The 15,103-nt window shown below is 38.6% G+C and overlaps 1 protein-coding gene across 1 annotated transcript in view; it reads left to right on the top strand.

The window, feature by feature from the left end:
• The window catches only part of LOC130929051 (proton myo-inositol cotransporter-like), a 64,813-nt gene that overhangs the window by 33,513 nt on the left and 16,197 nt on the right, over positions 1–15,103 (top strand). Inside the window, exon 4 of the mRNA XM_057855963.1 lies at positions 11,481–11,589. Within this exon, the coding sequence (XP_057711946.1) occupies positions 11,481–11,589 (109 nt within the window). The remainder of the gene's footprint in view (positions 1–11,480; positions 11,590–15,103) is intronic.

The following is a 15,103-nucleotide window of genomic DNA, read 5'->3' as shown; positions in this document are numbered from 1 at the left end:
GCACAAAAATCTATCCTTTTGTTAAATTGTGAGTTTCAAGGTGATTCCGATGTTTACGGTCTATACTATATTGTTATTTAACCACCCTTTTGTCCAGAAATATTAAAACACAAATTACAGTGCGTTAGTCATTGTTGGAATTCACCCCCCCAGCCAAGCCACACGCGGGAGCGTGCCAACTGGGAAGGCGGAAATTCCGTGCGTTCACTCCCTGTGTTAACCCTTTGTACTGACTCCATGTTCCAAAAGTTTGAAGAAGACTCACCGAAAGCAGGTTGACAATTTATTCGTCGACAATGGTCCAAAAACAAGGCAAAAACAGACGATGGAGGGACAATTCTGGACCCAAAACAAGGCTACATAGAAAATGTTTCCGAGCAGCGAATCTGTGTGATCTCAGTGTCCAGTGTTTTTTAAGTCCGTGGTGGAGTAGGCCGGGCCGAAGGTGTGGTTCCGGGCGTTGCGTTTGGGACGTTCCCTCTGTAGCCGGTTTTGGGCAGTTTTGGTCCGTGAACGGATGTGAAGTGGTTGCCACAGTGACCGACGCTGATCTTGACGTCCCAAGCGCCTGCTATCAACTTTGTTATCCGGGCTGGCGCTACTTGTTTTAGGACAAAGCATGCTGGTCTTTGTCCTTGTTCGTTGTCGGGAGAACTGATTGCCAGAGTTGGTGCGTCAACCTTGCTCGTGACGCACACGTTGGGCTTCTGTGATAAGATGGCGTTGTGTATCTATTCTGCTTCTTTAAACTATGGTGTGTTATATATATTTTATATTAGGTGTGTTAGAGTAGTGCAGTCCTACAGTAAGTATGAGAAATGATACTATTCCCTGATTAATTCTATTACGTGTGTTCGAGTAATGCAAACAGTTAGACGGTGCCTACGAGAAACGGTACCATTTTTTCATTTCCCCCTCTTGAGCTCCGATAAGGTGATTAACTTTACTGTGTCAAGGGCATGGAGTGAAGTCTGCCTAAACTATAGTTAGATGAATGTGTTCGACTAATGCAAACAATTATATGGTGGCACAGAATTCTCCCATATATTTGTTAATATGTACATCCCACAAAATTTGGAGTACTTTATTTATTTATTTTTAATACAGTCACAAAAACGAGCTACTAAAAGTTTCTAGAGTGGGAAATTGGGTCAAATTAATAGTGTTGCAGGTACAAAATCAAAGTACCACGTACGGGACCTTGACTCCACTTGGAGTCGTCAAAAGCGTTGCTAAAACTGGGCAAAACGCACTGTTTCACGTACAATTGGCGTGCTTCAGGGGTCATGCTTAAAGGGCAACTGAAGAACTTTCCGGATTTTGGTGTAATTTTACAAATATAAAATTTGGATGAGTTCGTCAAAACAACCATGACATTATCAACATGTAATTGCAAGGATAATTTGCGTTTTTTTTTTTTTAAAGTTTTTTTGCACTCCGTTAAATGTCCCTTCCCAAACCCGGTAGTGTGACGACGCTCTCTTAATTTTGGGAAACTGAGTGGCGACTGACTTGCAACCCTTTTTTCATTGTGTTGAGGGTTTCCGCCGCTTAATTTTTTATGTTTGGCTTCCTGGAAAAAAAAAAACACAGCAGCATGAAAATACTGGATGAATCCTAATTTTAATTTAATAATTTTTAAAAATAATTTCTTGGTGATCAAATAAAAATGCCTCAGTCAAAGCAGCATCTATTTGACGCTATTGTTCCCTCTAAAAACAGGCAGACCTTGATGTTGATGCTGTAGTACAATAGTCATTGTTCTATTGAGATGTATTAGGTACATTAGGGCCTGGCAGGTGGATCGTTTTATATATAGGCTTTACATTTACCCTGTGACGGGCCAAAAAAACATCGAGCCAAGGACCTATTTGGTGCTGGGGACATTTGAATTTACATAATACCTATTGATATAGTAATAAAATCACATGTGTAGACGACCTGTCACTTATGACAGGCCAACAGCAACAACAAAAAATGTCGCACTTCAACAAACAGGCAGTAGGAGTCCACCTCGTTTATCAATAAAAGCCAGTAATGGTCTACTTATGTCTTTGTTAAACCAAGGTTGCATTGTTGTAGGTTTTCAAAGCTGTCGTCGCTGAAATGATGAAAACAATGAGCCGATTGGGGACCTGTATGCATGCTCACAAAAACGGTCCAAACCTTTGCATAAGAAGTTTTTTTGGACCACCATAGAGTCTCGAGTCTTCCTGTGAGCAAATCATCGCTTCACATCGAGATGGCATGACGAATCTCGCGAGTAAAACCCAGAAAATGTTTGCAATATATGGCGAGGATAGCGTGGTGCTATATTTCCCTGTTCAGAGTGGTGGCGACGCTCCCTGGATGCTACGTCATCAGGTAGCGGTCGACAGGGTGGTGCGTCCCTCGTTGCTATGGTGTTGCTATGGCCATGACTCAAAAACTACGTGGTCAGTTATTTTTTATTTTTTTTAATGTGATTTTTTTGAGACAGCGAATGATGCATTTAATACAATTCAACCGAGTAAAACACTCAAGAACGAAATCCGAAAAGCTCTTCAGTTGCCCTTTAAGTACTCCACACTTGCAGTGCATTGCCCCACAGATGAAGCCAAAAAGTTTGATCTTTTTGTCTTTTCCATTGTTAGTCAGCCTTCAAATATACTCTGTACCGCACCAAGAAAAATCTAAATGTGGAAAACAAAACAGCGTTCTCCAAACTCTTCGCTGTTCTGGCTCTCTCCTTATAAGCAGCTGGTGAATAATTGAGCACGCCAGATCTGTCTTGATTCCTCCCTGTGTGGCTGTCAGCAATCCATGCATGGATGAAGGAATATTGAGCCAGCCAACCAAGCGCACGTTGTAACGGTTGTATTTCAGGCTGCCATTTGTACATATTTTTCAACCAAATTAAGACTGAGTTGTTTATTTTCAGCATGACTTTTGACCCCTGCTATTGAACAGTCAAGTATGAGGTATTGCGCTCCTGCTCTGATGATGAGAGGAGCTGAGTGGAAGAATAATTAGAAAGGGCGACAGGTTGCCTGCTAAGCCTTTCGTTTTTGATTGCGGCAGTTTTCCGTCACGTGTGCAAGGTCCTCATGTGCTTTGATTGCGCCTTCTTAAACACCTGTCACCAACATGCTATAATTTAACATAACGCAAGAATCAGCCATTCGTCATGCTGCTGGAAACCTGCCCTGTATCAACTTTAGGCTCCATTAGCAAGCAACAAATGGAAATATCCGACATGACTAATGATGCTCAACAGGTACTTTAATTGGCCGTGCGGGTTGAGGTGTTTCCTGAAAGGGGGTTGGCAATGAAAAGGGATAATTGAAGAGTCCGTGTAGTGAATGTTAAACAGGCTGAAGAAAAACTGCATTCTTTTCTTATGAAAAACCTCCTGTGTAATCTATGTTGACACAGTGTGAGGGCGCTTTGTATTAGCAGCTTAGTGTGGTAAACAGTGATTAGTATTGTTTGATCGAGTGCAAATAATTTTCACAATAAAACCCTTGATGTGCGAATTCATGTCTGGACTAACAAAAACTGTAGAGTACTTTTGTATGACCTCTGAGGAATGCCAGTGATATATATATTAATGGACAACCCGTGTAATTGAGATGACGAATTATCGTAAACAAAGCAGACAAAGTCAGAAGGTTTAAGGGTGAGAAAATTGTTGTTTTAAGCCGAGGTGGGTCAAATGACCCATACCTCCGTACGAGTAGGGGGAGTCTATGCAGCTCAAGCTCTACCCCCTCCTTCCGACTGTCGCTCCCTAAATTGCAGACAGGCTTTATAAATTCAAGCACTGGTTTGTCAATAGCTGCACTCAGTAGAAAGTGCACCTATAGTATATAGTCGGGTTCCTCAATAAGTGGACCCGGTCCACGACCGGACCACGGAACACCTCTCTGCAGATCCGGAGCAAATGGCACTAAACGTATATTATTTGTCTGAATCGCTGATCTATCGCTATGCGCTACTATTCTATCGCTAAATTCTGTTTCATTTTTAGTCAAATAGCTTCCATGTTCCCACTTCTGTTGTCATCTCTAAGACAACGATGCGCTGATTGGCTGAGAGAGCCTGCATGGATGCGCTGATTGGCTGAGAGAGCCTGCATGCTGCTAGCTAGGTAGAGTGGACGGAACGCAGCAGTGTGAAACACGAGTCGCACCCGGCACTTTGCTATCTGTTTGCTCACATACCACCAGTAGAAGACCGAATCTAACGAAATGGCATGCTCGAAGTTGACCAAGAGAAGAAAAATGGACAACGAAAATCGTCGTTCCAATGAGGAATGGACTGACAAATATGCGTCCATTTTACCAACTGCAAGTAACAAACCTATGTGGTTAATATGCTTCAAGACAGTTGCTCTGATTTAACGTGAAAATGTGAAACGCCATTATGTTAAAGAGCACTACTCTTCTGGAGAGAGGTTTCCTCCTAAATCAGAATTGAGAAGGCAAGAAATTAACAGGTTGATGCAGTCATATCAAGAGTCAAGGAAGGTTATTGTGAAATCTATGACACAACAAATTGCTCACTCAGTGTTGGCCAAACATAAGAAGCCGTTTTCTGATGGAGAAATAATAAAAGAGTGTATGACTAAAGTGATGGCAGTAATGTTCGAAGGAAAAGAAAAGGAGGAAATGACAACAAAAATCAAACAAATCTCACTCTCAGATTCGTAAACTACAACACGCACTGAAGTACTGGCTGATGATGTGAGTTAACAGCTTTGTGACCCCCAAATGCCATTTCACTCATTGAGCAGTGTTTTACAGTTAAAGTTACAGTCAAAATTTATTATGTTTGCACCTTAAAGTGCCTGTGACATGAAAAAGCATGTTTATTTCATAATACACACTGTATTTTATGCTCCTGGATGAAATGGACCGCTTGTATGTGTGTGGAAGCGATCACTATATTTGTTTAGTTTTTTGAATCCCGCGCCATGAAAATGAGTGACTTCCGGCAACAGTCTCGAGTTGAGAAAGAGCGTTGTGATGTGTACGGAGGAAGGAGTTCTTTTCACTATACAGCCGCACTTTTGTATGAGAAGGACTAAGGATTCAGCTAATTTTCCGGATTAATACGTGTATTTTTCGCATCACGCCAGCCAAACGGCTGCAGAAAAATCTTGCTGTACGACGGAGAGGCATGTGCGCCTTTTCGGGGTTTCAAAAGGTTCCCATTCACCAGTGGATATTGGCCAAAACAAGCCCTACTACTGTGGGACCATGGGATTTACGAGGAAGTGAGTAAACATCGTGTTTTGTATTATGTTAAATGCTGGGATCATTTTAATATATAGGTGGCCTTCATTTTGTGGCTGACATGCTCCTTGTCCCCTCGGCCGACAACCGTGGCTTGTTGCACATCCCGCCGCCGGGAGAGTACTATACTCTGCTTATTCCCCTCTTTGTGTGCCTGGTGTTCTGTCAAATTTTCCGACCGATCAGAAATGGCAACTTTGAGTTAAAAATAGCTGCGAATACAGCGATTAGAAAGTAAACACTACAAACTTTCTTTAAACAAAGGACTACTTACGTTTGCTCATGGATGGGCATGTAAAAAGTAGGGGTGTCAAACGATTAAACATTTTAATCGAGTTAATTACAGTTTAAAAATTAATTAATCGTAATTAATCGCAATTAATCGCAATTCAAACCATCTCTAAAATATACCATATTTTTCTGTAAATTATTGTTGGAATGGAAAGATAAGACAAGACGGATATATACATTCAACATACGGTACATAAGTACTGTATTTGTTTATTATAACAATAAAGCAACAAGATGGCATTAACATTATTAACATTCTCTTAAAGCAATCCATGGATAGAAAGACTTGTAGTTCTTAAAAGATGATAAATGTTAGTAAAAGTTATAGAAATTTTATATCAAAACCCCTCTTTATGTTTTCGTTTAATTAAAATTTGAAAATTTTCAATCAAAAAATAAACTAATAGCTTGCCATTGTTGATGTCAATAATTACACCATGCTCACTCAAGGTACTCACCCATAAAATCAGTTGGACCCAAGCGCCAGCAGAGGGCGCCAAACACCAAAAAACATTTTAAAAAAGTAATTAATCGTAATTAATCGCAATTAATCGTAATTCAAACCATCTCTAAAATATACCATATTTTTCTGTAAATTATTGTTGGAATGGAAAGATAAGACAAGATGGATATATACATTCAACATACAGTACATAAGTACTGTATTTGTTTATTATAACAATAAATCAACAAGATGGCATTACCATTATTAACATTCTGTTAAAGCGATCAGTGGATAGAAAGACTTGTAGTTCTTAAAAATAAATGTTAGTACAAGTTATAGAAATTTTATATTAAAACCCCTCTTCATGTTTTCGTTTAAATAAAATTTGTAAAATTTTCAATCAAAAAGTAAACTAGTAGCCCGCCATTGTTGATGTCAATAATTACTTACACAATGCTCATGGGTGCTGAAGCCTATAAAGTCAGTCGCACCCAAGTGCCAGCAGAGGCCGGCAAAACTCCGAAAAACACCTTTCACTGTGCTATAATTTTAATCTGTTTGAGCGGGGCATTTGTGCGTTAATTGCGTCAAATATTTTATAGGGATTAATTTAAAAAATTAATTACCGCTCATCAATGCGATAATTTTGACAGCCCTAGTAAAAAGCTCTCCTCATACACATTAGTTGCACATGTTAGCTGTACAACAACTGCAGCTGCCCTCCTCCAGTGAGTCTCTCGCTGTTTACGACTTCGCTGTGTAGTAAAGCATTATTTTGCCATATTCGTGTTGACCATTTGGCAGCTACACGCTCCTCCGACATCGGCCAGTTTGTTCGGCGGTCATTGTTCAGCTGCTTTCCCGGCGAGCTGTCCTGTTCGTGTAGCAGGGGAACGAGCTGTAAATTCCTCCCCGCCGGGCGGTTTGCCTATCGGCGAAGACATTCGACAACCCAGTCGTCATGTGAAATGATCCGGGCTTGTTATGTGTGATTTTCAGCTTCGAAGACTTTGAAACATCACTCGGTTCGGGTTAGCATGTCGGCGAGCTGTCACGCCTCTTGGTCTGTATACATTCTCCGAAGGGAAATGACATAAGCCCGATTTAGGTGGCATGAAATATCGTTCGGGAGGTGCGACAGTAAAGGTGAAGTCGACATTTAATTATGGAGTAATTTTGCCATGTGGTCGTGAATAAATGCATTTTTATTATTTCATATTCCTTTTAGCGCAAGACTGTTATTTGTCATGCCCATGCCATTTATTTAGCTATTGGGGAAAAATACTTGGATAAAAAGAATATCCTGTAAAAATATTGGAGTAGAGAGACTGAAACAATGACATTTTGCGGCTCTCTTCGTCGCGTTTTCCTCGTTCTGAATAATTCCTCCTCAATGGGCTGCATACTAAATCAGATGAAATCGTGACTCCACTGACGTCATCCACCTGTTGGGGACGCTAGAGCCCTATAATGCTAGCCGTGGCTAACCGGCAGATTAAAAGACTAATTTCTCGTCATCTGCGCTTTGCTAAATTGTTGTATATAGTCAAATTGTCTCAAAATATGATTCCAATTCACATAATAATCCTATTTAAGACTTTTTTCCCCCTCCTGTCGTACGCACTTTATTCACAGAGCTTGTCATTTATGTTCTGTAAATGTGAACATGTACTGTATTACTTGCACGTTATCTTTTTTGTCCAGCAGTCTTTTACAGTTACAAAATGTACTGTCAATAGTTAGTTTGCACCTTGATGACAGATGTAGTCAATTATTTAGTGTACATGTGTAAACATTGTACTTGCATGTTTTTTTTTGTTTTTTTGTGTATTTTTATTTTAAGTCAAGAAAAGGTTTTGTTAATTTATATTTATTTAATCAGAATGTGCACTGTATTTTTGTTTGGTCAAAAGAAAACCACCTTTACCACCTTCGACCTGCCTTGTACTTGACCGATATTAATAAATGGACCCATGCTTTTATGAAAAAAATGTTGGTTTTTTAATTTTTTGTTGTTGTTGTTGAAAGCCTCTTTCTTCAATCATTTTGTGTTTTTATTTAGAGGATTGTTATATATAGCTATATATAGGTATAGAAATGAAAAATACATTAGTTCATCATTCATTCCTTTTCAACACTGCTCATCCTTGTCAGGCTCGCAGAGCTATCAGTATCAAACGAAACTGTCACGTGATTGATGATGTTTGAAAAAAATTAGGTAACTCATCACACAGTTTCGGAATATCAGCAAAATTAGACATGGAATATTCTGGAGCAATTTGAGCTTTTGAAAAGAGATGATTCTAACATCTATACCTACACACCCCTCCACCCACAGCAAACATTTTACGAGTGAATGGCGTGTGAATAGGTCTAAGGTGACGACTTTGCTGGCTACAATTAGCTTTCTTTGTCAAGACTGATGGCTTTGACTGAATGATGGGCCATCATTCCCTGTGGGAGGAGCGAGAGAATAAGAGTCTGGGCATAACTGGAACAGCAGATTAAAAAAAAAAAAAAAAATGGCTAGGTGTTTTTTTGACTGGGGTAAGGTACAAATGACATTTTTTCGGAGTGATTTCAAAAAGTCATGACAGCACGACACTAAGTTGAACAAGCACAAAGATTTTTTCCCACAGGGGTTTGGGTCACTTGACCCTGCTCCACGGTCTTAATAACGGAAAATGTCTTGCAATTATTCAGCAATGCACTAAATCACGACGCTTGTGGTTTTCCTGTTTGTTTGTTTTTTTTCCCCCCCACATCACCGCCATCCATTCGTTTTCAATATCTCATCTGATTGAATTACAGCAGGGTGGATCTCCAGAGAGGAAATGAAGCTGTGTGTATCTCTGCTTGTGTATTAACCTCACGATGTGCATGCGCGTCTGATTCAGTTCTCTGTTAGGGTGTGAAATGAAGAACATTAACTGATCGATAAACTGCATTTCAAGAGTAAAAGAAGCTCTTCTTCATGACATCAGGCATATAAATCTTGATATCCCTCACAGCTAATCTGATAACTGGAAATCAAGAGATCCTACTCCACCATCTTAGCACCAATGGATATGGTTTGGCCTGTTTTTCTGACTGTCCGCGCGTGAAGCCCTTCTTCATAACGTTGCACGGTCTTAATAAAATAAATAAATAAATAAATAAATAAACTATAATAAAAGGCTCATGGGAAATATTTACAGCATTTTTTGTATTATTTTTCATCTACAGTGATATATGAGTGTAATGTTGAGATCAAAAAAAAAAATCAGACTCGAGATTTAATGCCCGGCTGTAAACAGCAACTTAAAAAAAATAAAGAAAATGTAGCTTTATGTCTAGCCCAGCTGTTATTTCTCATTACCACTTTGTCTGTGTATGTTTGTCTATGTCCAAGATAACTCACGAACGAAGAAAAGGATTGTTATTAGAAAAGTCCCGATTGATCGGGTCCGATCACATCATTTTCAAAGTATCGGAATCGGCAAAAAAATATCGGACATGCCTTTTTAAAATATATTCAAGTACTGTGCAAAAGTTTTTGGCAGGACACCTGCCTAAAACTTTTGCACAGTACTGTATATATATATTTTTAATTGTTAAATTTATTAGGATCATGGAAGCTTCCACTTGGGGAAAATATAGACATACAGTATATCCTGTATATACATAATATAATAAAAATATACTGTACTGTGCAAAAGTTTTAGGCAGGTGTCCTGCCTAAAACTTTTGCACAGTACTGTATATATTTTTTAATTAAATCGTTTTCTAATTGTATTTGACGTTACAAGCATAATTAATATGTTACACTCATCCTGAGTCTTTAGTTTAGGCTTAAGGTAGGGTTATCAAATTTATCCCGATAACGGCGGTAATGAATATTTTTTAAAATGTTTCACGTTAAAATATTTAATGCAATTAATGCATGCGCTGCACGACCCACCCACGCATTGTCGCGCTCAATCTGTAATGGCGCCGTTTTACCTATACAGAGAGATAAAAGGCAGCGTGAAATGATTTGAGTGAATTTTAGCAGCCTTCGGAGCCTTTTTTAAATTGGCTAAGCCTTACAATCCCTCTCCCTACGATTAGAAATATCATGGGAAGCAATGTGGGGAAGCAAGGTAGCAATTAATCTTTTTCTTAACACCTTATATTATTTCCCAACACGGAGAAGATATATTAATTGGTAGCACTACGCACAGTCATGGTTCCACTTCCCATCATGCATTTGGGCATGGCTACAATATCATTTACTGAAAGCTCAACAAACAGACTAGATGGCAATATTTAGTCACAATATACAAAGTCACAAGTCTTTCTATCCGTGGATCCCTCTCACAGAAGGAATGTTAATAATGTAAATGCCATCTTGAGCATTTATTGTCATAATAAACAAATACAGTACTTATGTACTGTATGTTGAATGTATATATTCGTCCAAGTTTTATTCATTTTTTTCTTAATGCAATGCCAAAATGTATATGATCGGGAAAAATTATCGGGAATGATTGGAATTGAATCAGGAGCAAAAAAAAAAGCAATCGGATCGGCAAAAACTAAAACGATCGGGATCAGATCGGGAGCAAAAAAACATGATCAGAACAACCCTAATGGTTATCAAACTTGTTCTTATAGTTTGTACTTGCCTCTTGCAGCTTCGTCCTACTTGCCTTGCTCCTCATTCGCCTGTGCAGCGTTACAGTTTTTTTTTTTTGGAATGCTTATAAAGCTGCTTTCAGCATTTCCCAACTCTCCAATCAGAGATATTTCTAAAAGTGCCATTAAAGTCAGCGCGGAAGTACACCACTGAGTGAGTCTGGGCTTTCCTTTCTCAAAGAAGTCTGCTCAGGAGAGCATCCTCCTACACACAGCTGCTTCCCTTTTGACAACATTGGTTTGCGGATGCTTCACATTTGCAGCCCTCATGCCTCCCACTTGCCCGACTTTATCTGTCTCTCTGTCCGCTATGGTTGTCGGGTCGCTCTCTCATCCTATTAAGACTTTTGTTTCCCCGCGGAAAGTGCTTGTCGGCATGCTGGCTGGAGATCCAGTTTCGAAGAAGAGCTCATCTGGAAAAACAAAAGAAATAGATGCTTGGGTGGCGAGCAATCAGCACCACGGATAGCTCATTGAGCCGAACAATGCAGTTTTTCGTGGATTATCTTTAATTACGCTACTTTGAACACTGCTCACCTATTATCTGTCGTGCTCAATGTACTCTGAATTGCTTTAATTGGGCTTTTTGCTTTTTTTTTTTTTTTTGGCCGTCTAAGTCACGCTGGAATGACTATATAATGCCGTTGCATATTCAAAACTAATACTACACCACACACTGGAAGCTTATCTAGTTTAAGCCATCTATGATAGTGATTTAGCAACAAAAGCTCATGCACAATAATTCAACTCATGTCTTAAGTTAGCAGTGTATTTCCTTAGAAATTTAATTGTCCTGTGTTTTCCATCTCCAGATGGTCCAGTGATCTGGCGCATGCTTACTTACCCCCCCACGCGGCGAGCACTCCTGGTGGGCTGCGGCCTCCAGATGTTCCAGCAGCTCTCCGGAATCAACACAGTAATGTGAGTTAAGCCAGACTAATGGGTTGTTTTGATGATTTGCATACGCAGACAACACTTGCAAGATTTTTTTTAAATGTCAGTGATAAAATGAGGCGCAACAAACAGTGTTGGTTGTCAGATATTCACTCTCTAAGGAAGCAGTACTTCTAAATGCTCCTCTTGTTACATTGTTTTTAAGTGCAATTTTACTCAACAGTATTTTTCCTCCTGCTATTATTATTTTTTATTAACACATTTATACACATTTACAAACAAAAACGGGCTCACACATTTTCAACATTCTAACAAGAAACCACAAATAACACTCCATCATAATATACAAATTTCTACTTGTTTGCCATGTTTGTATTCATACACACGCACTACACAACATACACACGCGTCACTACACAACATACACACACCCACACACACACTCGATCACAGGGCTTTACAAAGAAATATTAACTTTCTCAAACAATGAAACCAAATTGAGAGCTTTTTGCTGCTTGATCAATTTCAGAGATCTATACCATATATGAAACTCATTCATCCAATGTTTAAAACAAGGTCTTGTTTTAAAGTACCTGCATTTGTGAATGAAAAATTTTCCAAGTAGTACAATCACATTAACAACAAAAACCAAATCCTTATTTTTGCAAGACACACCAAACTTAATAGACTCTACTGTCCACGTTGAAAGATCAATTTGTTTGGACTGAAGCCAGCTCCGCATATCCTTCCAGAACAATTGCACTAGGTCACAATGAAAAAACAAATGATCAATATTAGGGTTGCTCTGATCATGTTTTTTTGTTCCCGATCCGATCCCGATCGTTTTAGTTTGAGTATCTGCCGATCCCGATGTTTCCCGATCTGATTGCTTTTTTTTTGTGCTCCCGATTCAATTCCATTCCCGATGTTTTTTCCTGATCATATACATTTTGGCAATGCGTTAAGAAAAAAATGAATAAAACTCGGACGAATATATACATTCAACATACAGTACATAAGTACTGTATTTGTTTATTATGACAATAAATCCTCAAGATGGCATTTACATTATTAACATTCTTTCTGTGAGAGGGATCCACGGATAGAAAGACTTGTGACTTTGTATATTGTGACTAAATATTGCCATCTAGTGTATTTGTTGAGCTTTCAGTAAATGATACTGTAGCCATTTAACTGTTCTGCCCAAATGCATGATAGGAAGTGCAACCATGACTGTGCGCAGTGGCACCAATTGATATATCTTCTCTGCGTTGGGAAATAACATAGGGTGTTAAAAAAAAGATCAACTATTACCTTTTTTCTCCACATTGCCTCCCACGATATTTCTAATTGTTGAGAGAGGGATTGTAAGGCTTTAGCCATTTAAAAAAAGGCTCCAAAGACTGCCAAAATTCACTCTACTCATTTTACACTGCCTTTTATCTCTCTATATAGGTAACACGGCGCCATTACATATTGAGCGCGACAATGCGTGAGTGGGTCTTGCAGCGCATGCATGAATTGCTAGCGGGATAAATTTGATAACCCTACTTTAAGCCTAAACTAAAGACTCTGGATGAGTGTAAGACATTTTTTCTGTAATGTTAAATACAATTAGAGAACGATTTAATTAAAAAAATAAAATTAAATTAAAAAAGGCATGTCCAATATTTTTTTGATGATTCCGATACTTTGAAAATGACGTGATCGGACCCGACATCTTTAATCAATATCCTCTATGTCATTTTCACAAAACACACAACAATTTGTCTGAAAATTAAATTTAAGTCTCAAAAAGTCATCAGTGGGATAAATTAAATTTTGGATCTTAAATTGTACTTCCTTAAATTTTGGAGGTATCGGAAATTAAAGATATTTTGTCCTGAAGTCCTTAATCTCTGCCTTGTTGAAGTCCCTCAGAAAAACATGTCTTTTTGTTGGACCGGGAAACAATTCCTGACACAAAAGCATCCTTATAAACTTACTGGATTTATATTTATATCATTTAAATCAACACCTTGTATGCGGAGCTGTCTCAACCCAGGGGAGACATTATAGTGCAAAATACCTTCTCTGACCATCGAAATCAAAGGTGAAGGAACGGTTTTTGTTAAAGATGTCCCGATCGATCGGGTCCGATCACGTCATTTTCAAAGTATCGGAATCGGCAAAAAAACTATCGGCCATGCCTTTTTTTAATATATATATATTTTAATTAAATCGTTTTCTAATTGTATTTAACGTTACAGACATAATATGTTACACTCATCCAGAGCCTTTAGTTTAGGCTTAAGGTAGGGTTATCAAATTTATCCCAATAACGGCGGTAATTAATTAAAAAAAAAATCCCGTATCACGTTAAAGTATTTAACGCAATTAATGCATGCGCTGCACGACCCACTCACGCATTGTCGCGCTCAATCTGTAATGGCGCCGTTTTACCTATATAGGCAGCGTAAAATGAGTAGAGTGAATTTTAGCAGCCTTTGGAGCAGTTTTTTAATTGGCTAAAGCCTTACAATCCCTCTCCCTACGATTAGCAATATCATGGGGAGCAATGTGGGGAAGCAAGGTAGCAATTGATCTTTTTCTTCACACCTTATGTTATTTCCCAACGCAGAGAAGATAAAATTGGTAGCACTACGCACAGTCATGGTTCCACTTCCCATCATGCATTTGGGCATGGCTGCAGTATCATTTACTGAAAGCTCAACAAATACACTAGATGGCAATATTTAGTCACAATATACAAAGTCACAAGTCTTTGTATCCGTGGATCCCTCTCACAGAAAGAATGTTAATAATGTAAATGCCATCTTGAGGATTTATTGTCATAATAAACAAATACAGTACGAGTTTTATTCATTTTTTTCTTAATGCATTGCCATGATCGGGAAAAATTATCGGGAATGATTGGAATTGAATCGGGAGCAAAAAAAAAAAAAAAAAAAGCAATCGAATCGGGAAATTTCGGGATTGGCAGATACTCTAAAACAATCGGGATCGGATCGGGAGCAAAAAACATGATCGTCACAACCCTAGTTTTTTTATCCTATTAAATTGCCTAATCGAACATTTAACATTAAATTTTGTGCAAAACTCCTCATACTGTAGTATATTCCCATTTTTGTCCAGAAGATGAGCAATTGCCCAAACACCTTTTGAATTCCACTCTTCTAAATAAATTGATTTCCTTTTCCACTGATTATACCGGTTGTTTCATATAGGTGTATTATGCGGAGAAAAATTATGTTTGAAAATCATTTTCCAGTAGAGGAGCACTTGTTAATGATTTCCTCCAGCTATTAAGAATGTCCATTTGCTGCCAACCATTCTAGTTCAAATGGATTGGACATCTACTAGTGACAAAAGAGCCACATGATTGCACAAATCTAAACCGATTTTCCATTTGAAATAAAACAAATTTTCCATCTCTGTCGTTCCCATTTAACCCAAATGCATTGAGACAGATGCACATAGTGTAGTGGCGCGCTATTAAATCACAAAGCATTTCATAACGCATCATCCGCCAAGGACCCGG

Source organism: Corythoichthys intestinalis, chromosome 13 (genome assembly GCF_030265065.1).
Source record: "Corythoichthys intestinalis isolate RoL2023-P3 chromosome 13, ASM3026506v1, whole genome shotgun sequence".
NCBI classification, from domain to species: Eukaryota; Metazoa; Chordata; class Actinopteri; order Syngnathiformes; family Syngnathidae; genus Corythoichthys; species Corythoichthys intestinalis.
Note: the sequence above shows the minus strand (reverse complement) of the source record. Positions and strands in the feature narration are given on the sequence as shown.